Source organism: Bombina bombina, chromosome 9, assembly GCF_027579735.1.
Source record: "Bombina bombina isolate aBomBom1 chromosome 9, aBomBom1.pri, whole genome shotgun sequence".
Classification (NCBI taxonomy): domain Eukaryota; kingdom Metazoa; phylum Chordata; class Amphibia; order Anura; family Bombinatoridae; genus Bombina; species Bombina bombina.
In genome coordinates this window covers 48,729,725-48,754,320 of record NC_069507.1, presented here as the reverse complement: position 1 = coordinate 48,754,320, position 24,596 = coordinate 48,729,725, and the positions used below count along the sequence as shown (strand labels likewise).

General features: G+C 43.3%; 1 protein-coding gene across 1 annotated transcript in view; it reads left to right on the top strand.

The window, feature by feature from the left end:
• PARG (poly(ADP-ribose) glycohydrolase) overlaps nt 1-24,596 on the top strand; it is a 482,847-nt gene that overhangs the window by 347,510 nt on the left and 110,741 nt on the right. The window contains 1 exon segment of the mRNA XM_053692075.1: nt 15,944-16,022. Coding sequence (XP_053548050.1) covers nt 15,944-16,022 — 79 coding nt within the window.

Here is a 24,596-nt window from a genome sequence, read left to right as displayed (position 1 = left end):
AAAAATAATAAAAAGTCCACAAGTCAAATAACAAGCCAGGAATCAAAAACAGAGCTGGTAGTCAGACGAGCCGAATCAGGAGCCAAAGCGAAAAGTCAGACGAGCCGGAATCAGGTACAAGGAAAACAGCAGAGTCAGGAACAAGCAAGGGATCAGGAACCAGGAAGGACGTCAGGCAGCCAGGTAATACACAGGAACTCTCACAAACAGGTCTGAGACAACGCAAAGGCAAAGCATACTGAACAGAGGCCCTTTAAATAATACATGATGACATCACAATTCTGAGACTGCATCCTGTCTCACATGGATGATACACACCAGTCTGGCCATAAAATGAAGTGCGGGAATTGAGCAGCATCCCCCACAATGCACCATAGTCAGGAAGAGAGGTGAGTAAAATGGCTGCCATCAGCACATGGCAAACACAACAGGGAAAAAACCCTGACAGTACCCTCCCCTCAACGACCCCTCCCCTGAGGGAGGACAAAAGGCTTATTGGGGAAACAGGCATGGAAGGCACGGAGGAGGGCGGGAGCATGAACATCAGAGGAGGGAACCCTAGCCTCTCCAGTGAACCAAATACTGTACACGGCCCCTGGACATACGAGAGTCAATAATGCTGCTGACCTCATACTCCTCATGGTTGTCAACAAAGATAGGACGGGGACGAGGCAACACAGTGGTAAACCAATTACAAACCAATGGTTTCAAGATGAAGACATGAAAAACATTTTAGATGCGCATAGCAGGAGGAAGGTCAAGAGTGTAGGCCACAGGATTAACCCGTCGGAGTATTCGAAAAGGACCAACATAATGGGGAGCCAATTTATTGGAAGGCACACGAAGGTTCAAGTTGCGGGAGGACAGCCAAACTCTCTCACCAACCTGGTAGGAAGGTGCGGGCAGACGCCTACGATCAGCCTGGAACTTTTGGCGCTGCATAGAACGATGAAGGCAATCCTGAATCTGCACCCACGTGGAACGGATTTGCCGGAGATGCTCCTCCAAAGCCGGAATACCCTGAGACATCAATGAATCGGGCAACAAGGATGGTTGTAACCCATAATTCGCCATGAACGGGAAAATCTTGGAGGAAGCATTAATAGCACTATTACGAGCAAACTCTGCCCAAGGTAACAGTTCAGACCAATTATTGTGGTGATCTGAGACATAGCAACGGAGGAACTGTTCCAGAGCTTGATTAGACCGTTCCGCAGCCCCATTGGATTGAGGGTGATATGCCGAGGAGAAGGAAAGCTGGATCCCCATTTGAGCACAAAAGGAATGCCAAAATCTGGAGACAAACTGGCTACCCCGGTCCGACACTATCTCCTTGGGTAACCCATGTAAACAGAAGACCTCCCGGACAAAAATTGAAGCAAGCTCCTGAGCGGTAGGCAGCTTCATCAAGGGAATGCAATGTGACATTTTAGAAAAACGGTCAACCACCATAAGGATAACAGTATTGCCATTGGAAACAGGGAGCTCGACAATGAAGTCCATGGAAAGATGTGTCCAAGGACGCTCACCATTAGCAATAGGTTGAAGAAGACCCACAGGAAGATGTCGAGGAGTCTTATTCTGTGCACAAACTGAGCAGGTGGCAACATACGCAGCAACATCAGAACGAAGACCTGGCCACCAGAATTGTCGAGTGACAGACCAAATAATTTGGTTTTTGCCTGGGTGACCTGCGGCTTTAGGATAGTGGTAAGTGTGCAAAAGTTTAGTTCGAAGATTCTCAGGAACAAAACACTTACCACTAGGTTTCTCAGGAGGTGCATTGGTTTGTGCAGCCAGGATCTCCTCCCCCAAGGGAGAAGTCAAATTAGTACGTATAGTAGCCAAAATATGGTCAGGAGGTATAACAGGAGTAGGTACAGACTCCTCCTTGGACAGAGGCAAAAATTGTCGAGAGAGGGCATCAGCCCTAACATTCTTACTAGCAGGCAGGTAGGAGACCACATAATTAAACCGAGACAAAAATAGCGCCCATCTGGCCTGTCGGGGCGACAAACGTTTTGCTTCAGATAGATAAGTTAAATTCTTGCGGTCAGTAAGAATGAGCACTGGCACGCTAGTACCCTCGAGAAGATGCCTCCATTCCTTGAGTGCCAAAATTATGGCCAGTCATTCCCTGTCGCCAATTTCATAATTGCACTCCGCTGGAGACAATTTCTTAGAGAAGAAACCACACGGATGCAAAGAACCGTCAGGCATAGGACGTTGAGACAAGAGGGCACCTACTCCAGTCTCAGACGCATCGACCTCAAGAACGAAAGGCAGGACAGGGTTAGGATGAGCCAGAACTGGAGCGGCAGCAAGGGCAGTCTTAAGACTATCAAAGGCCTTAATGGCAGTAGGTGACCAATGGAGATGATCATTCTCTTTACGGGTCATGTCTGTGATAGGTTTGACCAAGGAAGAAAAGTTTTTAATAAACTTTCTATAGTAATTGGCGAACCCCAAAAAACGTTGAATAGACCGAAGACCAACTGGGCGAGGCCACTGCAGAACTGCAGATAACTTGTCAGGATCCATGGAGAACCCTGCAACGGAGATAACATAACCTAGGAAGGTTACTTGAGTCTGATGGAACTCGCATTTCTCGAGTTTACAAAACAGGCCGTTCTCACGTAGTCTCTGAAGAACCCGTGTAACATCAGAACGATGAGCCTCAAGTGTGGGTGAGTGTATGAGGATGTTGTCTAAGTACACCACAACACACTGTTGCAACATATCTCGTAGGACATCATTAATAAATTCCTGAAAAACAGCAGGAGCATTACATAGGCCAAAGGGCATTACAAGATACTCATAATGCCCACTCCTGGTGTTAAATACTGTTTTCCATTCGTGGCCCTCCTTAATCCTAACGAGATTGTACGCTCCTCTCAAATCAAGTTTAGTAAAGACCGTAGCTCCCTTGAGGAGGTCAAAGAGTTCCGTAATAAACGGAATAGGGTAAGCATTCTTTATGGTAAGACTATTAAGACCCCTATAATCAATACATGGTCTTAACTCGCCATCCTTTTTCTTCACAAAGAAGAAGCCAGCCCCTGCAGGAGAGCAGGATTCGCGGATGATCCCCCGCGACAGAGCATCGGCAACATACTCCTCCATAGCACAGAGGGTACACCCGGCCCCGAGGAGGAATGGCTCCGGGTTGCAGGTCTATGGCACAATCATAATACCGGTGAGGAGGCAACGTACCGGCACGCACCTTGTCAAACACGTCTAGGAACTCTCGGTACTCCTCTGGCAATTGAGAAACCGAAGAAGTGCACAAGACTAACTGGTTTCCGAAGACAAGTGGAAATACATTTCGGGGACCACAACAAAATTTCGGACCTGCACCAGTCGAGACTGGGATTGTGCTTTTGGAGCCAGGGATAACCCAGAATAACCGGAAAATGCGGAGAGTTTATCACCTGGAACTGAATGGTTTCAAAATGGAGAGCCCCAACAGCCATGGACAACGGAGCAGTTTCGTGAGTAACGAGTGCGGGCTGAAGGGGCCTGCCATCAATGGCCTCAATAGCAAGCGGAACGGACCGAGGCAAAACAGGAATGGAGTGCTTTGATACAAAAGCACTGTCAATGAAATAGCCCACAGCACCGGAGTCGACAAGAGCCTGGGTGACTATGGAGGAGTCCACCCAGGAAAGGACAACCGTGACCAAAGGTTTCTCCTTAAGCGGTTCCGGGGACGAGGATAAACCACCCAAGGTCTGCCCCCGACAGGACCTTAGGTGTGTGCGTTTCCCGGGCCGTGTAGGACAAGACTTCAAAAGGTGGCCCTGTAACCCACAATAGAGGTAGTGCCCCTCCCTCCTCCTAAAGGCCCTCTCCGCCGCAGAGAGACGCGTGAATCCCAGCTGCATCGGCTCAGCAGTACCTGGTGACTCTGGACCAGGAGGCATGGGAGGAGAGGGAGGCATGGGTGGGAACGAACACGTAGGAGACAACGGAACAAGAGGCTTCCGCAAGTGCTCCTTGAAAGAGGGCCTCTCTCTGAGTCTGATGTAAATTAGGATCAAAAAAGATACCAATGCCTCGAGATCCTCTGGTAAATCTCTGGCAGCAACTTCGTCTTTATTCGCATCAGAGAGCCCATGAAAGAAGGCGGCAACAAGGGCTTCATTGTTCCAACTTACCTATGCGGCAAGCGTACGGAACTCAATAGCATATTGAGCAACAGATCTTGTACCTTGCTGAATGGACATGAGTCATTTAGCAGTAGAGGAGGAGCGATCCAGAACATCAAATACCCTTCGAAAGGAGGCCACAAATTCAGGGTAATTTGAAATCACAGGTTTATTAGTCTCCCACAAGGGATTAGCCCAGGCAAGAGCTGTGTCAGAGAGTAACGAGATGACAAATCCCACCTTAGCTCTGTCAGAGGGAAACGCATGAGGTAACATCTCAAAGTAAATGCCCACCTGGTTCAAAAACCCTCTGCACTGAATAGGATCGCCTCCATATCGCTGAGGTAGAGGTGCAGAACCGGACATGCTCCTGGTAGGCATAGGTGCAGCAGCGGAAACAGGAGCAGCCATAACTTGCGGGACACTTTGGTCCAAATGTGCAGTGCGAGTCAGCAGGGTTTGCAGAGCTAGTGCAAATTGATCCAAGCGGTGATCCTGTTCATCCATCCTGGAAATGATGGCAGGTAAAGGTGGATTATTAGCACCATCAGGATTCATGTCCTTTGCATAATGTCAGGGTGCCAGGAATCAAGTGCAAAAATAATCACACCTTTATTAATAGCAAAAAATAATAAAAAGTCCACAAGTCAAATAACAAGCCAGGAATCAAAACCAGAGCTGGAAGTCAGACAAGTCGAGTCAGGAGCCAAAGCGAAAAGTCAGACGTGCCGTAATTGGGGACAAGGAAAACAGCAGAGTCAGAAACAAGCCAGGGATCAGGAACCAGGAAGGACGTCAGGCAGCCAGGTAATACACAGGAACTCTCACAAACAGGTCTGAGACAAGGCAAAGCATACTGAACAGAGGCCCTTTAAATAATACATGATGACATCACAATTCTGAGACTGTCTGTCTCACACGGATGATGCACACCAGTCTGGCCATAAAAGGAAGTGCAGGAATTGAGCAGCATCCCCCACAATGCACCATAGTCAAGAAGAGAGGTGAGTAAAATGGCTGCCAGCAGCACATGGCAAACACAACAGGGAAAAAACCCTTACACTGCCCCCTTATTTCATTTCTTTTGACAGTCTTGCATTTTGGCTAATCAGTGCTGACTCCTAAGTAACTCCATGGGAGTAAGCATAATATTATCTATATAGCACACATAAACTAGCACCCCCTAGTGGTGAAAAACTATCAAAATGCACTGAGAGAAGAGGCAGCCTTCAATGGCTTAGAAATTAGCATATGAGCCTACCTAGGTTTTGCTTTCAACAAACAAAGCAAATTTGATGATAAAAGTAAATTGGAACATTGTTTAAAATTACATACCCTATATGAATCATGTAAGTTTAATTTTGACTAGACTATCCTTTTAAAAAGATTTCTATGAAACCCAGAGGCAGAACTTTTTTTCACTTAGTAAACATTTGTCTGCAGTTCATTTTGAAATTAAATGAAATTTTAAATTAGGCATATACACTTAAGCACCAGTTTAAAGGGACACTGAACCCAAATTTCTTCTTTCGTGATTCAGATAGAGCATGAAAGCAACTTTCTAATTTACTCCTATTATCACATTTTCTTCATTCTCTTGGTATCTTTATTTGAAATGCAAGAATGTAAGTTTAGATGCCGGCCCATTTTTTGGTGAACAACCTAAGTTGTTCTTGCTGACTGGTGGATAAATTCATCCACCAATAAAAAAGTGCTGTCCAGATTTCTAAACCAAAAAAAAATCTTAGATGCCTTCTTTTTCAAATAAAGATAGCAAGAGAACGAAGAAAAATTGATAATAGGAGTAAGTTAGAAAGTTGCTTGAAACTGCATGTTCTATCTGAATCACAAAAGAGAAAATTTGGGTTCAGTGTCCCTTTAATTGATATGTGTTGATTAACTGGAGAATAAAGCAATTTTTAAAGTTTTGTAATATATTACTGCAGTTGAAAACGTTTTTTTAAATGTCTCTTGAATAAATGTTCTTCCTTTGCTCTTGGTCTAACAGCACATAATTATAAGGTAACTATGTAGTAATAAAAAGGTGCATTGCTCACAAGAGCGTCTTACATTCAGTAGCCACAGCTTTGCAAAGTTGCAGGTTGAAGAAAATCCTGGAGAGACGGTCATCAATCAGTGCAGTGCCTAACAGCGCTGCTCTATATTCTACAAACAGTGCTGTGCTTTGGCTGCACTTCGTTTAAGGGACATGAATAATTATTTTGCGATTCAGACAGAGCATACAATTTTAACAAAGTTTCCAATTTACTTCTATTATAAAAAAATGTGTTTAGTTCTCATGTTATTCTTTGTTGAAGAGATATCTAGATAGTTAGTGTGCACGTGTCTGGTGCACTACATGACAGGAAATAGTGCTGCCAACTTGTGCTCTTACTAATGTAGAACATTCTTGTAAAACTGCTGCTATATAGTGCTGCAGGCGTGCACACTCCTGAACTTTCCTTCCTGCTTTTCAACAAAGGATAACAAGAAAATTAGGGGGGATTATAATAGAATTAACTTCTAAAAAGTTGCTCAATCTGAATCATGAAATAGACGTTTTTTGAGTTTTATGTCCCTTTAAGAAAAACTTACACAGTGCAGCCAGAGTTTCCTGCATCTGTTCTGTTCTTTCTGCAGACATGCTGGATTTTCTGCGGTGACATCTCAGATCACAGCATGTTTTGCCTTGGGGGCTCCGAAGTTCTTTCCTTTGTGACCATATATTGGATAAGAAGCCTGATCAGCTTATAGTAACTGCTCTGCTACATATCTGCAAGAGATACTGTTAGACTCAGAGCAAACCATCACCTACAGGTTTGCCTGCAAGGTTATACTGTTGGAAAAATATGTATTTTTTTACCTGAAGGTCTAACATATTCGTTTTACAGTCTTAAAGGGACACAAATTTATGATGACATTGTTAGACCTTGTAATATATAAAGTGTGGTTACTGATCTTTTTATTCCTCGCAACTATGTCTTTGGGATGTAAGTTCTGGGTGTCTTCAGCAAAATCAACTGTAGAAAACACAGATGATTTCTCCAACATAGGTGTGTCCGGTCCACGGCGTCATCCTTACTTGTGGGATATTCTCTTCCCCAACAGGAAATGGCAAAGAGCCCAGCAAAGCTGGTCACATGATCCCTCCTAGGCTCCGCCTACCCCAGTCATTCTCTTTGCCGTTGTACAGGCAACATCTCCACGGAGATGGCTTAGAGTTTTTTAGTGTTTAACTGTAGTTTTTTATTATTCAATCAAGAGTTTGTTATTTTGAAATAGTGCTGGTATGTACTATTTACTCAGAAACAGAAAAGAGATGAAGATTTCTGTTTGTATGAGGAAAATGATTTTAGCAACCGTAACTAAAATCCATGGCTGTTCCACACAGGACTGTTGAGAGCAATTAACTTCAGTTGGGGGAACAGTGTGCAGTCTCTTGCTGCTTGAGGTATGACACATTCTAACAAGACGATGTAATGCTGGAAGCTGTCATTTTCCCTATGGGATCCGGTAAGCCATGTTTATTACGATCGTAAATAAGGGCTTCACAAGGGCTTATTTAGACTGTAGACTTTTCTGGGCTAAATCGATTCATTATTAACACATATTTAGCCTTGAGGAATCATTTTATCTGGGTATTTTGATATAATAATATCGGCAGGCACTGTATTAGACACCTTATTTCTTAGGGGCTTTCCCAAAGCATAAGCAGAGTCTCATTTTCGCGCCGGTGTGGCGCACTTGTTTTTGAGAGGCATGGCATGCAGTCGCATGTGAGAGGAGCTCTGATACTTAGAAAAGACTTTCTGAAGGCGTCATTGGTATCGTATTCCCCTTTGGGTTTGGTTGGGTCTCAGCAAAGCAGATACCAGGGACTGTAAAGGGGTTAAAGCTTAAAACGGCTCCGGTTCCGTTATTTTAAGGGTTAAAGCTTCCAAATTTGGTGTGCAATATTTTTAAGGCTTTAAGACACTGTGGTGAAAATTTGGTGAATTTTGAACAATTCCTTCATGTTTTTTCGCAATTGCAGTAATAAAGTGTGTTCAGTTTAAAATTTAAAGTGACAGTAACGGTTTTATTTTAAAACGTTTTTTGTACTTTCTTATCAAGTTTATGCCTGTTTAACATGTCTGAACTACCAGATAGACTGTGTTCTGAATGTGGGGAAGCCAGAATTCCTATTCATTTAAATAAATGTGATTTATGTGATAATGACAATGATGCCCAAGATGATTCCTCAAGTGAGGGGAGTAAGCATGGTACTGCATCATTCCCTCCTTCGTCTACACGAGTCTTGCCCACTCAGGAGGCCCCTAGTACATCTAGCGCGCCAATACTCCTTACTATGCAACAATTAACGGCTGTAATGGATAATTCTGTCAAAAACATTTTAGCCAAAATGAACCCTTGTCAGCGTAAGCGTGGCTGCTCTGTTTTAGTTACTGAAGAGCATGACGACGCTGATATTAATATCTCTGAAGGGCCCCTAACCCAATCTGAGGGGGCCAGGGAGGTTTTGTCTGAGGGAGAAATTACTGATTCAGGGAACATTTCTCATCAGGCTGAATCTGATGTGATTACATTTAAATTTAAGTTGGAACATCTCCGCATTTTGCTTAAGGAGGTATTATCCACTCTGGATGATTGTGAAAAGTTGGTCATCCCAGAGAAACTATGTAAAATGGACAAGTTCCTAGAGGTGCCGGGGCTCCCAGAAGCTTTTCCTATACCCAAGCGGGTGGCGGACATTGTTAATAAAGAATGGGAAAGGCCCGGTATTCCTTTCGTCCCTCCCCCCATATTTAAAAAATTGTTTCCTATGGTCGACCCCAGAAAGGACTTATGGCAGTCAGTCCCCAAGGTCGAGGGAGCGGTTTCTACTTTAAACAAACGCACCACTATACCCATAGAGGATAGTTGTGCTTTCAAAGATCCTATGGATAAAAAATTAGAAGGTTTGCTTAAAAAGATGTTTGTTCAGCAGGGTTACCTTCTACAACCCATTTCATGCATTGTCCCTGTCACTACAGCCGCATATTTCTGGTTTGATGAACTGATAAAGGTGCTCGATAGTGATTCTCCTCCTTATGAGGAGATTATGGACAGAATCAATGCTCTCAAATTGGCTAATTCTTTCACTCTAGACGCCACTTTGCAATTGGCTAGGTTAGCGGCTAAGAATTCTGGGTTTGCTATTGTGGCGCGCAGAGCGCTTTGGTTGAAATCTTGGTCGGCTGATGCGTCTTCCAAGAACAAGCTACTAAACATTCCTTTCAAGGGGAAAACGCTGTTTGGCCCTGACTTGAAAGAGATTATCTCTGATATCACTGGGGGTAAGGGCCACGCCCTTCCTCAGGATCGGCCTTTCAAGGCAAAAAATAGACCTAATTTTCGTCCCTTTCGTAAAAACGGACCAGCCCAAAGTGCTACGTCCTCTAAGCAAGAGGGTAATACTTCTCAAGCCAAGCCAGCTTGGAGACCAATGCATGGCTGGAACAAGGGAAAGCAGGCCAAGAAACCTGCCACTGCTACCAAGACAGCATGAAATATTGGCCCCCGATCCGGGACCGGATCTGGTGGGGGGCAGACTCTCTCTCTTCGCTCAGGCTTGGGCAAGAGATGTTCTGGATCCTTGGGCGCTAGAAATAGTCTCCCAGGGTTATCTTCTGGAATTCAAGGGACTTCCCCCAAGGGGAAGGTTCCACAGGTCTCAGTTGTCTTCAGACCACATAAAAAGACAGGCGTTCTTACATTGTGTAGAAGACCTGTTAAAAATGGGAGTGATTCATCCTGTTCCATTAAGAGAACAAGGGATGGGGTTCTACTCCAATCTGTTCATAGTTCCCAAAAAAGAGGGAACGTTCAGACCAATCTTAGATCTCAAGATCTTAAACAAATTTCTCAAGGTCCCATCGTTCAAGATGGAAACCATTCGAACTATCCTTCCTTCCATCCAGGAAGGTCAATTCATGACCACGGTGGATTTAAAGGATGCGTATCTACATATTCCTATCCACAAGGAACATCATCGGTTCCTAAGGTTTGCATTCCTGGACAAACATTACCAGTTTGTGGCGCTTCCTTTCGGATTAGCCACTGCTCCAAGGATTTTCACAAAGGTACTAGGGTCCCTTCTAGCGGTGCTAAGACCAAGGGGCATTGCAGTAGTACCTTACCTGGACGACATTCTGATTCAAGCGTCGTCCCTCCCTCGAGCAAAGGCTCACACGGACATCGTCCTGGCCTTTCTCAGATCTCACGGCTGGAAAGTGAACGTGGAAAAGAGTTCACTATCCCCGTCAACAAGGGTTCCCTTCTTGGGAACAATTATAGACTCCTCAGAAATGAGGATTTTTCTAACAGAGGCCAGAAAAACAAAACTTCTGGACTCTTGTCGGATACTTCATTCCGTTCCTCTTCCTTCCGTAGCTCAGTGCATGGAAGTGATCGGGTTGATGGTAGCGGCAATGGACATAGTTCCTTTTGCGCGCATTCATCTAAGACCATTACAACTGTGCATGCTCAGTCAGTGGAATGGGGACTATACAGACTTGTCTCCAAAGATACAAGTAAATCAGAGGACCAGAGACTCACTCCGTTGGTGGCTGTCCCTGGACAACCTGTCACAAGGGATGACATTCCGCAGACCAGAGTGGGTCATTGTCACGACCGACGCCAGTCTGATGGGCTGGGGCGCGGTCTGGGGATCCCTGAAAGCTCAGGGTCTTTGGTCTCGGGAAGAATCTCTTCTATCGATAAATATTCTGGAACTGAGAGCGATATTCAATGCTCTCAAGGCTTGGCCTCAGCTAGCGAGGACCAAGTTCATACGGTTTCAATCAGACAACATGACGACTGTTGCGTACATCAACCATCAGGGGGGAACAAGGAGTTCCCTAGCGATGGAAGAAGTGACCAAGATTATTCTATGGGCGGAGTCTCACTCCTGCCACCTGTCTGCTATCCACATCCCGGGAGTGGAAAATTGGGAAGCGGATTTTCTGAGTCGTCAGACATTGCATCCGGGGGAGTGGGAACTCCATCCGGAAATCTTTGCCCAAGTCACTCAGCTGTGGGGCATTCCAGACATGGATCTAATGGCCTCTCGTCAGAACTTCAAAGTTCCCTGCTACGGGTCCAGATCCAGGGATCCCAAGGCGGCTCTAGTGGATGCACTAGTAGCACCTTGGACCTTCAAACTAGCTTATGTGTTCCCGCCGTTTCCTCTCATCCCCAGGCTGGTAGCCAGGATCAATCAGGAGAGGGCGTCGGTGATCTTGATAGCTCCTGCGTGGCCACGCAGGACTTGGTATGCAGATCTGGTGAATATGTCATCGGCTCCACCTTGGAAGCTACCTTTGAGACGAGACCTTCTTGTTCAGGGTCCGTTCGAACATCCGAATCTGGTTTCACTCCAGCTGACTGCTTGGAGATTGAACGCTTGATTTTATCGAAGCGAGGTTTCTCAGATTCTGTTATCGATACTCTTGTTCAGGCCAGAAAGCCTGTAACTAGAAAGATTTACCACAAAATTTGGAAAAAATATATCTGTTGGTGTGAATCTAAAGGATTCCCTTGGGACAAGGTTAAGATTCCTAGGATTCTATCCTTCCTTCAAGAAGGATTGGAAAAAGGATTATCGGCAAGTTCCCTGAAAGGACAGATTTCTGCCTTGTCGGTGTTACTTCACAAAAAGCTGGCAGCTGTGCCAGATGTTCAAGCCTTTGTTCAGGCTCTGGTTAGAATCAAGCCTGTTTACAAACCTTTGACTCCTCCTTGGAGTCTCAATTTAGTTCTTTCAGTTCTTCAGGGGGTTCCGTTTGAACCCTTACATTCCGTTGATATTAAGTTATTATCTTGGAAAGTTTTGATTTTAGTTGCAATTTCTTCTGCTAGAAGAGTTTCAGAATTATCTGCTCTGCAGTGTTCTCCTCCTTATCTGGTGTTCCATGCAGATAAGGTGGTTTTACGTACTAAACCTGGTTTTCTTCCAAAAGTTGTTTCTAACAAAAACATTAACCAGGAGATTATCGTACCTTCTCTGTGTCCGAAACCAGTTTCAAAGAAGGAACGTTTGTTGCACAATTTGGATGTTGTTCGCGCTCTAAAATTCTATTTAGATGCTACAAAGGATTTTAGACAAACATCTTCCTTGTTTGTTGTTTATTCTGGTAAAAGGAGAGGTCAAAAAGCAACTTCTACCTCTCTCTCTTTTTGGATTAAAAGCATCATCAGATTGGCTTACGAGACTGCCGGACGGCAGCCTCCCGAAAGAATCACAGCTCATTCCACTAGGGCTGTGGCTTCCACATGGGCCTTCAAGAACGAGGCTTCTGTTGATTAGATATGTAGGGCAGCGACTTGGTCTTCACTGCACACTTTTACCAAATTTTACAAGTTTGATACTTTTGCTTCTTCTGAGGCTATTTTTGGGAGAAAGGTTTTGCAAGCCGTGGTGCCTTCCATTTAGGTGACCTGATTTGCTCCCTCCCTTCATCCGTGTCCTAAAGCTTTGGTATTGGTTCCCACAAGTAAGGATGACGCCGTGGACCGGACACACCTATGTTGGAGAAAACAGAATTTATGTTTACCTGATAAATTTCTTTCTCCAACGGTGTGTCCGGTCCACGGCCCGCCCTGGTTTTTTAATCAGGTCTGATAATTTATTTTCTTTAACTACAGTCACCACGGTACCATATGGTTTCTCCTATGCAAATATTCCTCCTTAACGTCGGTCGAATGACTGGGGTAGGCGGAGCCTAGGAGGGATCATGTGACCAGCTTTGCTGGGCTCTTTGCCATTTCCTGTTGGGGAAGAGAATATCCCACAAGTAAGGATGACGCCGTGGACCGGACACACCGTTGGAGAAAGAAATTTATCAGGTAAACATAAATTCTGTTTTTTAGACACTTTAAAATATTATAGAACTAAGAAATGAGTGTCAGTGGATTATCAAATACCTACAACATGATTTAATAAACAGCACAATCTACTTGCAGGTGATTAACACTCAAATGTGTTTTATGAACCACATTCATTTATACTTTCTGGTTCTATATTAGGGTTTTATGTAACCATATGAATACAATTTATTTAAATTATGTTCCTATTTAGATTATTGGGATAAGCAAAATACCTGAATATACGGTTTGGCCGCAGGTTTGGTATGCAGTGCTATTAAAAATGAATGATGTTTAAATGGACATAAAAGTGCATAAAGAAAATGCCTTTAAGGACAGTAAAGTCAAAATTATTGTTAAATGTATGGTATAAAGAATTTACTTCTATGATCAATTTTGCTTTGTTCTCTTGATTAATGAGTAATCCTAGGTAAGCGGAAGAGTGTGCATGTATCTTTAGCCAGATTGCAACAATGTTTATAGCAATGCAGGGCCGGTGCTAGGATTTTTGGCTACACGGACGAGGATACATCTTGCTGCCCCCCCATTACATACAGTACACACACAGGCCGCTATAATAAAGATGGTGAACTCCGCTCTTAGTGCAGGATCGCACGCAGGGTCACAAAATAACCAGATTTCCTCTGTAGATCGGAACCCCTTGTCTGAGAGTCAAACTGTCTCAGTTTGACTCTCAGACAAGGGGTTCCGATCTACAGAGGAAATCTGGTTATTTTGTGACCCTGCGTGCGATCCTGCACTAAGAGCGGAGTTCACCATCTTTATTATAGCGGCCGCTATAGTTCACCTTCAAGCTATCCTGACCAATAGGATTGCCCATACAGAGACGACGCCTCCCGATTTGTGACGTCACGGGACACGTACACGCCTCACGGAGGTGCCTCTTGATACACGGACGGTACACCTAAAGGTAAAACGGGTCTACACTAACCCGGCTCTGGTTCTCCTTTGAATCATCTGAGGACTTTAGATTTGATGCTGACTTCTCCCTCATAATACTGAGATAAGGTGTATATTGGCAACAACAGTTTTTATTGTGTGTTTTTTATACATCGGAGACGTCCGATTCTTAAATGATCTATGTTTTTTCCTTTTTTAGGACATATATCAACTGATCCTATTTATTTCTATTTTGTCTGTATAGCAATTATTTTTAAACTGTTTAGCACCTTTAGCTTTTTTAGCGCTTCTCCTCATTTTCATTCTTTCACTTATCTTTTTTCCCTAATTTGAGGGACTTTAGGGTTGGAGTAGCCTGGTGCCTCTTGCGCACACTTTAACACACTTACACACACCTATATATATACACACTATATATTAAAAAAAAATAATATATATATATATATATATATATATAAAACTACATCTAAATCTAATTGATTTGTTATTACTGCCAGTTTGCCAGTGACAGACATTATATACTCTATACAGCCCTATAAAAAAAGCCTATGCAAATGGAAACTATAGTAATTTAATTATGTAGCTGGCATCTGTATAATTACTATAGTATGGATACACACAAATATATACATACTGTATGCATATAAATATCAGAAGCTAAGCATGGGTGCATAATCTCTTCACACATTGAGCCAGGATGCTGGAATGAACTGATTTATCAGGGAATGAATGATGGGCAAAACAATATTATTAATTTATTTGCTGCTGGCAAATGTATATGTAAATAATATTTAAAAAAAATACAATATAAAACCCAAACAAGATTTTGAACAAATATTACAGCAAGTGTCTATAGACATGATAACCCTAGTACAATAAAATAAGTAAAAAATTCAACATGGCAGTAACTGAATGTCAGCTCTCCTGCATATAAATTACTTAAGTACATAATCCATGATCCAGCCGTTTCTCTTCTCCTAGACACATCAAACCTTTATTCTCCTCCCCGCATTTACAAACAAGACACTACCCATCAGTGCCTGCACAGTGCAACATATTGCCGCAATTTGCCGGCCCGCCTCAGTCTCTTGAAATTTACATCAGCTGTGATGGCTGCTGCTGCCTGTTGATGCCAGTTTTTGAATAAATAAAAAAGTCCAAAACTGCAGCGCTGGGAATTTGTGAATCGCGCTCTGCAGGAAGAAACTACAATGAATTGTGCTCAGAGGAAAATAAAATATATAGGCGCACTAAATTAAAAAAAAAAATGGAAAAGAAAATATCAGTTTTGTTTCTCCAAGATTGTTCCCCCCTGCTTGGGCGCTCTAAGGCGTCTGCCTTGTATTCCTTTATGCAACCCCCGGACCTGTAGCAATGTTATACATACCTGCAAACACTGCTGCCATGAAATGGTAAAACACGTGTACTCATGATTGTTTGATTTAGACTTTACTATTCCTTTAATCTGACTATTTTATTATTGCATATAATTATGGGATTGAATCAAATTATTTATCTACAACAATTCCCGTAGAAAAAAAAACATTGGATACACTTTTCTAAAGGATTGTGATTAACTCCTGTGTGTTTTATCCCTGAAAAGTAGTCAGTTTCAGAGCATCAGAGCACTACTTAGCGAGCACATATAGTGAGCCAATGACAAGAGGCATATTTGTGTAGCCACCAATAATCAGCTAGTTCCTTGTAGAGCATTCCTGCTCCTGAGCCTACTAAGGTGTGCTTTTTTTTTAACAAATAATACTAAGCAAACAGAGTACCGTTAGTAATAGAAATAAAATTGCATGCTCTATCTGAACCATGAAAGATTAATGTTGTCTTTTATGTACTTTTTAATGTAGGTATTTCAGCAATTAAATGTCTTATTAAATATGTCATCTTTAACACATTTGTATTCGATTTTGGAAGAGTTGTCTATTTAGTATTAACCAGCTGACCAATCTCTGTTTTAGGCACCGAGCAATACAGCGAGTACACTGGGTATGCTGATTCCTATAAATGGCACCGTGCTCACACAGATGAGTCACCAAGGTAGGATGAATATTCCTTTTATAGGGTGGCTGACAAAGTTGAAAATAGTTGCATTTATTTTGAAGTCAGCCTTTTTGGAAACATTTGGGGAGGGGTTTAGATAAAACCTTGTAAAAAGGCTGAATGGTATTCAGAAGCTGTTGTTGTGTCTGCCAACATTGAATTCCTTAACCGTTTGAGTGCTAATTTTCCCACTCAGGTGCAAACGACGACTCAGAGCCGTCACTAGCACTCCCCCACCTTGATGGAGGTCTGAGGTCCCCCATCCACTCCTACCCCAGAGATCTGCCCTGTATACTCCCAGGCATCGCCGGGGCTTCCCTCCCCTTGTGGTGATGTCACGCGCAGTGACGTAATGACGTCATTGCACAACTTTATTTAAAACTGACAATTGTCAGTTATAGGGAGATGGGGGCATGCTGCTTAGATGCCTGTATCTCAGGCATCTAAGCAGCTACAGACCCCCAAGACCCACCATTGAGTCTGAGGTATAAGCCTTTGGGGTGTAGAGTTATAAATAAAAAAGTAAAAAAAGAATTATTTTTAAAAAGTAAAAAAAAAGAATGTGGGGGTCTCTAAAGGCACATAAATAAAGATAAAAATTGCATAAAGACCCCTAAAATACATTTCATAAAAATAAACTTGTTTTTTTTTTTAAAAAAATAATAATAATAATTATTGGTTTAAATATTATAGCTAAATGATCACTGTGGTAATGAGTGTTACCACAGCGATCACCTAGCTGAGAAATGTTGCATTCCCTTTTACAATACGGACCGATATTATATTTGTAATCCCATGATCACCTGGATAATGTGGTTACAAATTAATTAATGGTAGAGGAAGGCTATTAACAAACAAAAAAAACACCAAATAATATTTTCTTTCCAATGGCATGGAGAGTCCACGAATCCATTCAATTGCTAGTGGGAATTCAACTCCTGGCCACCAGGTGGAGGAAAAGAACACCCCAGCAAAGCTTCAAGTATCCTCTCATTACCCACAATCCCCAGTCATTCTTTGCCTGCATAACATTGTAGGTGATGTGCGAAGAAGGTGTCTGAGATTCTCTGTTAGCTATTCTCCGCTATCACAGGAGGAAGGTGAATCTAGGGAAAAGTTCCTTGGTGCCAAGTACCAGTATATGCTTTCTGGAGACAATCATAGACTCGGTATCTCTGAAGATTTTTTTGATGGAGGTCAGAAAACTCAAGCCTCTGGACGCCTATCGTTCTCTTCAGTCCTCTGTTCGTCCATCGGTGGCTGTATGCATGGAAGTAATTGGTCTCATGGTGGCATCCATAGACATTATTACATTTGCTTGCTTCAATCTGAGGCCTCAAAAGTTATGTATGCTCAATCAATGGAACAGAGACCACTCAAATCTCTCTCAGGATAGTTTTAGACTCTCAGACAAGGATGTCTGTCTTGGTGGATCTCCCAGAACCATTTGTCTCAGGGCCCTTGTTTCCTGAGACATTCTTGAGATTGTGACAACGGATGCCAGCCTGTTAGGCTGGGGAGCAGTTTGGGGGTCCCTAAGAGCTCAGGGACTTTGGACTCAGGAGGAGTCTGCCCTCCCTATAAATATCCTAGAATTGAGAGCAATTCTTAATGCTCTATCAGTTTGGCCTCAACTGAGTTTAGTCTGGTTTATCAGATTTCAATCGGACAACATCACTTTGGTGGCGTATATCAACCACCAAGGAGGAACTCTGAGCTTGTTGGCGATGAAGGAGGTGACTCTTATTCTTCAGTGGGCAGAGTCCCACAATTGTCATCTCTCTGCCATTCATATCCCAGGGGTGGACAACTGAGAAGCAGATTATCTGAGCAGGCAGACGTTTCATCCAGGGGAATGGGCTCTCCATCCAGAAGTTTTCTTGATGTTAACCCTCAAGTAGGGAGTTTCGGAGCTGGATCTGATGGCATCTCGTCTAAACGCTAAGCTTCCAAGATATGGAGCAAGATCAAGAGATCCTCATGCAGCTCTGGTAGACGCCCTGGCAGTGCCATGGGATTTCGGTCTAGTTTATCTGTTTCCTCCGGTTGCCCTCCTTCCTCGTGTGATAGCTCGTATCAAACAGGAGCAGGCTTCGGTGATTCTTATAGTTTCATCGTGGCCTCGCAGAACTTAGTTTGCGGACCTAGTGAGGATGTCGTCATTTCCCCCGTGGAAATTTCCTCTGAGGAAAGATCTTCTACTTCAGTTCCCTTCCTCCATCCGAACTTAGTCTCTCTGAAGCTGACTGCTTGGAGATTGAATGCTTAGTTTTGTCCATACAAGGTTTTTCTGTAAAAGTTATTGAGACTATGATTCAGGCTCGTAAACCTGTTACTCGCAAGATTTGTTATAAGGTATGGCGTAAATACCTTCATTGGTGCGGATCTAGGGGTTTTTCTTGGAGTCAGATGAGAATTCCCCGTATTCTGTCCTTTCTTCAGGAGGGCCTGGAGAAGGGTTTTTCAGTCTGTACCATAAAGCATCAGATTTCGGCTCTGTCGATTCTTCTGCGGAAGCACTGGGCAATTTTGCCAGATGTTCAATCTTTTGTCCAGGCTTTGGTTAGAATCAGGCCTGTGTTTAGGTCAATTGCTCCTCCTTGGAGTCTTAATCTGGTTCTTAAAGTTCTGCAGCAGGCTCCATTTGAGCCTATGCATTCTGTTTATATCTAGTTGTTGTCCTGGAAGGTTTTGTTTCTGCTGGCAATTTCCTCTGCCCATAGAGTGTCGGAGCTTTCGGCTCTACAGTGTGATTCTCCTTATTTTTCATGCAGATAAGGCGGTTCTCCATACTAAATTAGGATTTCTACCTAAGGTGGTCTCGGAACGCAATATTAACCAAGAAATTGTTGTTCCTTCATTTTGTCCTATACCTTCCTCTAAGAAGGAGCAGTTATTGCATATGGGGGTTCTGCATGCTTTTAGCTTCTATTTACAAGCTACGAAAGATTTTCGTCAATCTTCTCTTTTTTTTGTCTTTTCTGGTAAACGGATAGGTCAGAAGGCCACTTCTTCAACTCTCTCCTTCTGTTTGAGAAGGGTTATTTGGTTGACTTATTAGACAGCTGGACAGCAGCCTCCAGAAAAAAATTACGTCTCACTCCGCTAGGGCTGTTGCTTCTTCTTGGGCCTTTAAAAATTATACTTCTATGGAACAGATTTGCAAGGCGCCACTTGGTCATCATTGCAATCTTTTCTTCTACAAGATACGACGAGTCCACGGATTTCATCCTTACTTGTGGGATATTAACCTCCTGCTAACAGGAAGTGGCAAAGAGCACCACATCAGAGCTGTATATATAGCTCCTCCCTTCCCTCCACCCCCAGTCATTCTCTTTGCCTGTGTTAGTTATAGGAAGAGGTAAAGTGAGGTGTTAGTTTTAGATTCTTCAATCAAGAAGTTTTTTATTTTAAATGGTACCGGTGAGTACTATTTTCCTCAGGGGGATTTGAAATGAAGAAGATTTCTGCCCTGAGGTTGATGATCTTAGCAGATGTAACTAAGATCCATGTTGGTTCCCACAGAGCTTCTGAAGGTAGTGCAAGAGAAATCTTCAGTGTGGAGACCGGTGTCATGCTACAAGCAGCATTGAGGTATGTTCAGTCTTTTTTATTCTGAGGAGACTTGTTATATCAGAACTGGCTGACATTTTTTCCCTGCAAGGGAAGGGGTAAGCAGTAGACCTAGGCACTGAGGGTGTTACTGAAATATTGCTGGGACAAATGGAAGCAATATTAACACTGTATGGGGCTTGACACTGGGAGAGGCAGCTGGACATTTTAGATGTTTTCTGCAAGCTTTATTTAAAAGTTTATAAGGGGACGACATGGCTTGTTTCTAAACCGCTTCCCATGCGGTTAATCAGACTCTTAGGACGACGTCCATGATGAGCGGAGCCTATTTCGCACGCTCAGACGCGCAGTTTACTCCGACTGAGAAGGCAGCAGGCATTAGCTCCGGTGGGCCTAAACTTGTGTTCTGTTCACCGGATCGTTGTCGAGTCATTTTGCTGTACCCTGGGGGCAGGTAGGCGCCACAGGAGGTGCAGGGGTCATTTTTTCACTTAAAGTATATTTTTTGCTATAAAAATGTCTTTTAGAGGCTAAATTCACCCTTTGCTCATAGGATGCAATCATTTTTGGCCAAATTGAATAAGTATACTTAATTGTGAAGCGTTATATAACGTTTTAGGCAGTTTTGGAAAAATTGTGCGCTTTTTTATTTCTAAAAGGCGCAGTACACATTTTTCATAGAATTGTGGAAATCAATAAATAAGTGTTTTACGACTATTGTGGTTATTACTAGTCTGTTCAACATGTCTGACATTGAGGAAACTAATTGTTCTATGTGTTTAGAAGCCATTGTGGAACCCCCCCTTACTTTGTGTACCTCTTGTACTGAAAGGGCCTTACAATGTAAGAAGCATATTTTAGGTAATGAAAGTGTGCCTAAGGATGATTCTCAGTCTGAAGAGAATCAGGATATGCCATCCAATTCTCCCCAAGTGTCACAACCTTTAACGCCCACACAAGCGACGCCAAGTACCTCATGTGCGTCTAATTCTTTCACTCTGCAGGATATGGCTGCAGTTATGTCAACTACCCTTACAGATGTATTATCTAAATTACCAGTTTTACAGGGTAAACGCAGTAGGTCAAGTATTAATGTGCATACTGAATCTTCTGATGCTTTATTGGCTATTTCCAAAGTACCCTCACAGGGCTCTGAGTTGGGGGTCAGTGAATTGCTGTCTGAGGGAGAACTTTCAATAAATATGTTACCTCAGACAGATTCTGACGTCATGTCTTTTAAATTTAAGCTTGAACACCTCAGCCTGTTACTTCGGGAGGTTTTAGCGACTCTGGATGATTGTGACACTATTGTGATACCACCAGAAAAATTGTGTAAAATGGACAAATATCTAGAGGTTCCTACCTACACTGATGTCTTTCCGGTTCCTAAGAGAATTTCGGAAATTATAAAAAAGGAATGGGACAGACCGGGTATACCGTTCTCTCCTCCTCCTAATTTCAAGAAAATGTATCCCATATCAGACACCATTCGGGACTCTTGGCAGTTGGTCCCTAAGGTGGAGGGAGCTATTTCTACCCTGGCTAAGCGTACAACTATACCTATTGAGGACAGTTGTGCTTTCAAAGACCCTATGGATAAGAAGTTAGAGGGTCTTCTAAAGAAATTATTTATTCATCAGGATTTTCTCTTACAACCAACAGCTTGCATTGTTCCAGTTACTACTGCAGCAGCTTTTTGGTTTGATGCTCTAGAAGAGTCTCTGAAGGTTGAGACCCCTTTAGAGGACATTTTGGATAGAATTAAGGCTCTCAAACTAGCTAATTCTTTTATTACAGATGCCGCCTTTCAAATTGCTAAATTGGCGACGAAAAACGCAGGTTTTGTCATTTTAGCGCGTAGAGCGTTATGGGTAAAATCGTGGTCTGCTGATGTGTCGTCAAAATCTAAGCTCTTAACTATTCCTTTCAAGGGTAAAACCCTATTCGGGCCTGAGTTGAAGGAAATAATTTCTGACATTACTGGAGGTAAAGGCCACGCCCTACCTCAGGATAAGTCTGTTAAGATGAGGGTTAAACAAAATCATTTTCGTTCTTTTCAAAATTTTATAGGAGTACCCTCTGCTTCCTCTTCCTCTAGGATGGGAATTGTGGTCAGTCCAAGTCCGTCTGGAGACCCAACCAGGCTTGGAATAAAGGTAAATAATCCAAGAAGCCTGCTGCTGCCACAAAGACAGCATGAAGGGGCGGCCCCCGATCCGGGACCGGATCTAGTAGGGGGCAGACTTTCTTTCTTTGCCCAGGCTTGGGCAAGAGATGTTCAGGACCCCTGGGCATTGGAAATCGTGACCCACGGGTATCAACTGGAATTCAAGGATTTTCTCCCAAGAGGGAGATTTCTTCTTTCACGATTGTCTGTAGACCAGATAAAAAGAGAGGCGTTCTTACGCTGTGTAAAAGACCTCTCTACCATGGGAGTAATTCGTCCCGTTCCAAGACTGGAACAGGGACAGGGGTTTTACTCAAATCTTTTCGTGGTTCCCAAAAAAGAGGGAACTTTCAGACCCATTTTAGATCTCAAATGTCTTAACAAGTTTCTCAGAGTCCCATCGTTCAAGATGGAGACTATCTGAACAATTTTACCGATGATCCAAGAGGGTCAATATATGACTACCGTTGACTTGAAGGATGCATACCTTCATATCCCTATTCACAGGGATCATCATCAGTTCCTAAGGTTTGCCTTCCTAGACAAACATTTTCAGTTCGTTGCTCTTCCCTTTGGGTTGGCCACAGCACCCAGAATCTTCACAAAGGTTCTAGGGTCCCTTCTGGTGGTTCTCAGACCGCAGGGCATAGCAGTGGCGCCTTATCTGGACGATATTTTGATTCAGGCGTCAACTTATCTGACAAAATCTCAAACAGACACAGTGTTGTCCTTTCTGAGAACTCACGGTTGGAAGGTGAACCTAGAAAAGAGTTCACTAGTTCCAAGGACAAGGGTTCCCTTCTTGGGAACTCTGATAGACTCGGTAGGCATGAAGATATTTCTGACGGAGGTCAGAAAATCAAAAATTCTCAATACTTGCCGAACACTTCAGTCCATTCCTCGGCCATCAGTGGCTCATTGTATGGAGGTAATTGGATTAATGGTAGCGGCAATGGACATCATTCCGCTCACTTTCATCTCAGACCACTGCAGCTGTGCATGCTCGGACAGTGGAATGGGGACTATGCAAATTTATCTCCTCAGATAAATCTGGATCAAGAGACCAGAGACTCTCTTCTTTGGTGGTTGTCGCCGGATCATCTGTCCCAAGGGACGTGCTTCCGCAGAACATCATGGGTGATAGTGACAACGGTTGCCAGCCTACTGGGCTGGGTTGCAGTCTGGAATTCCCTGAAGGCTCAGGGTGTTTGGTCTCAGGTGGAGTCTCTACTTCCAATAAATATTCTGGAACTGAGAGCAATATTCAATGCGCTTCAGGCGTGGCCTCAGTTGGCTTCGGCCAAGTTCATCAGATTCCAGTCGGACAATATCACGACTGTGGCTTATATCAATCATCAGAATGGAACAAGGAGTTCCTTAGCGATGATAGAGGTATCCAAGATAATCCAATGGGCGGAGGCCCACTCTTGTTATCTGTCGGCAATCTACATCCCAGGAGTAGAGAACTGGGAAGCTGATTTTTTAAGTCGACAGACTTTTCATCCGGGGGAGTGGGAACTCCACCCGGAGGTGTTTGCCTCACTGATTATCCAATGGGGCAGACTGGAATTGGATCTGATGGCATCTCGACAGAATGCCAAGCTTCCACGATATGGATCCAGGTCGAGGGATCCCCAGGCCGAACTGATAGATGCCTTGGCAGTGCCTTGGTCGTTCAGCCTAGCTTATATGTTTCCACCGTTTCCTCTCCTTCCACGCGTGATTGCTCGGATCAAACAGGAGAGAGCTTTGGTAATCCTGATCGTGCCTGCGTGGCCACGCAGGACTTGGTATGCGGATCTAGTGGACATGTCCTCTCTGCCACCGTGGAAACTTCCTTTTGAGACAGGACCTTCTCATTCAAGGACCTTTCTTACATCCAAATCTAAATTCTCTGCAGCTGACTGTTTGGAGATTGAACGCTTGATTTTATCTAAGCGGGGATTCTCCGATTCGGTCATCGATACTTTGATACGGGCACGTAAGCCTGTCACTAGAAAAGTCTATCATAAGATATGGCGTAAATATCTTTATTGGTGTGAATCCAGGGACTACTCATGGAGTAAAGTTAGGATTCCCAGGATTCTGTCTTTTCTCCAAGAAGGATTGGAGAAAGGGTTATCAGCGAGTTCCTTAAAGGGGCAGATTTCTGCTTTGTCAATGTTGCTTCACAAACGTTTGGCAGATGTTCCAGATGTTCAGTCTTAGTTCTTAGAGTTCTTCAAGGGGTTCCGTTTGAACCCATGCATTCCATAGATATTAAATTATTATCTTGGAAAGTTTTCTTTTTGGTTGCTATTTCTTCCGCTCGTAGAGTTTCTGAGCTTTCAGCGTTACAATGTGATTCGCCTTATCTTATATTTCAGTCTGATAAGGTTGTTTCAAATAAGAATATTAATCAGGAAATTGTTGTTCCTTCCTTGTGTCCTAACCCTTCTTCTAAGAAGGAGCATCTGTTACATAACCTGGACGTGGTCCGTGCCTTGAAGTTTTACTTACAGGCGACTAAGGATTTCCGTCAATCATCTTCATTATTCATTGTTTATTCTGGAAAGCGTAGGGGTCAGAAAGCTACGGCTACCTCTTTCTTTTTGGCTGAGGAGTATCATCCGTCTGGCATATGAGACTGCTGGACAGCAGCCTCCTGAAAGAATTACGGCTCATTCTACTAGGGCTGTGGCTTTCACATGGGCCTTTAAAAACTATGCTTCTGTTGAACAGATTTGCAAGGCTGCGACTTGGTCGTCTCTTCATACTTTTTCTAAATTTTACAAATTTGATACTTTTGCTTCTTCTGAGGCTGTTTATGGGAGAAAGGTTCTTCAAGCAGT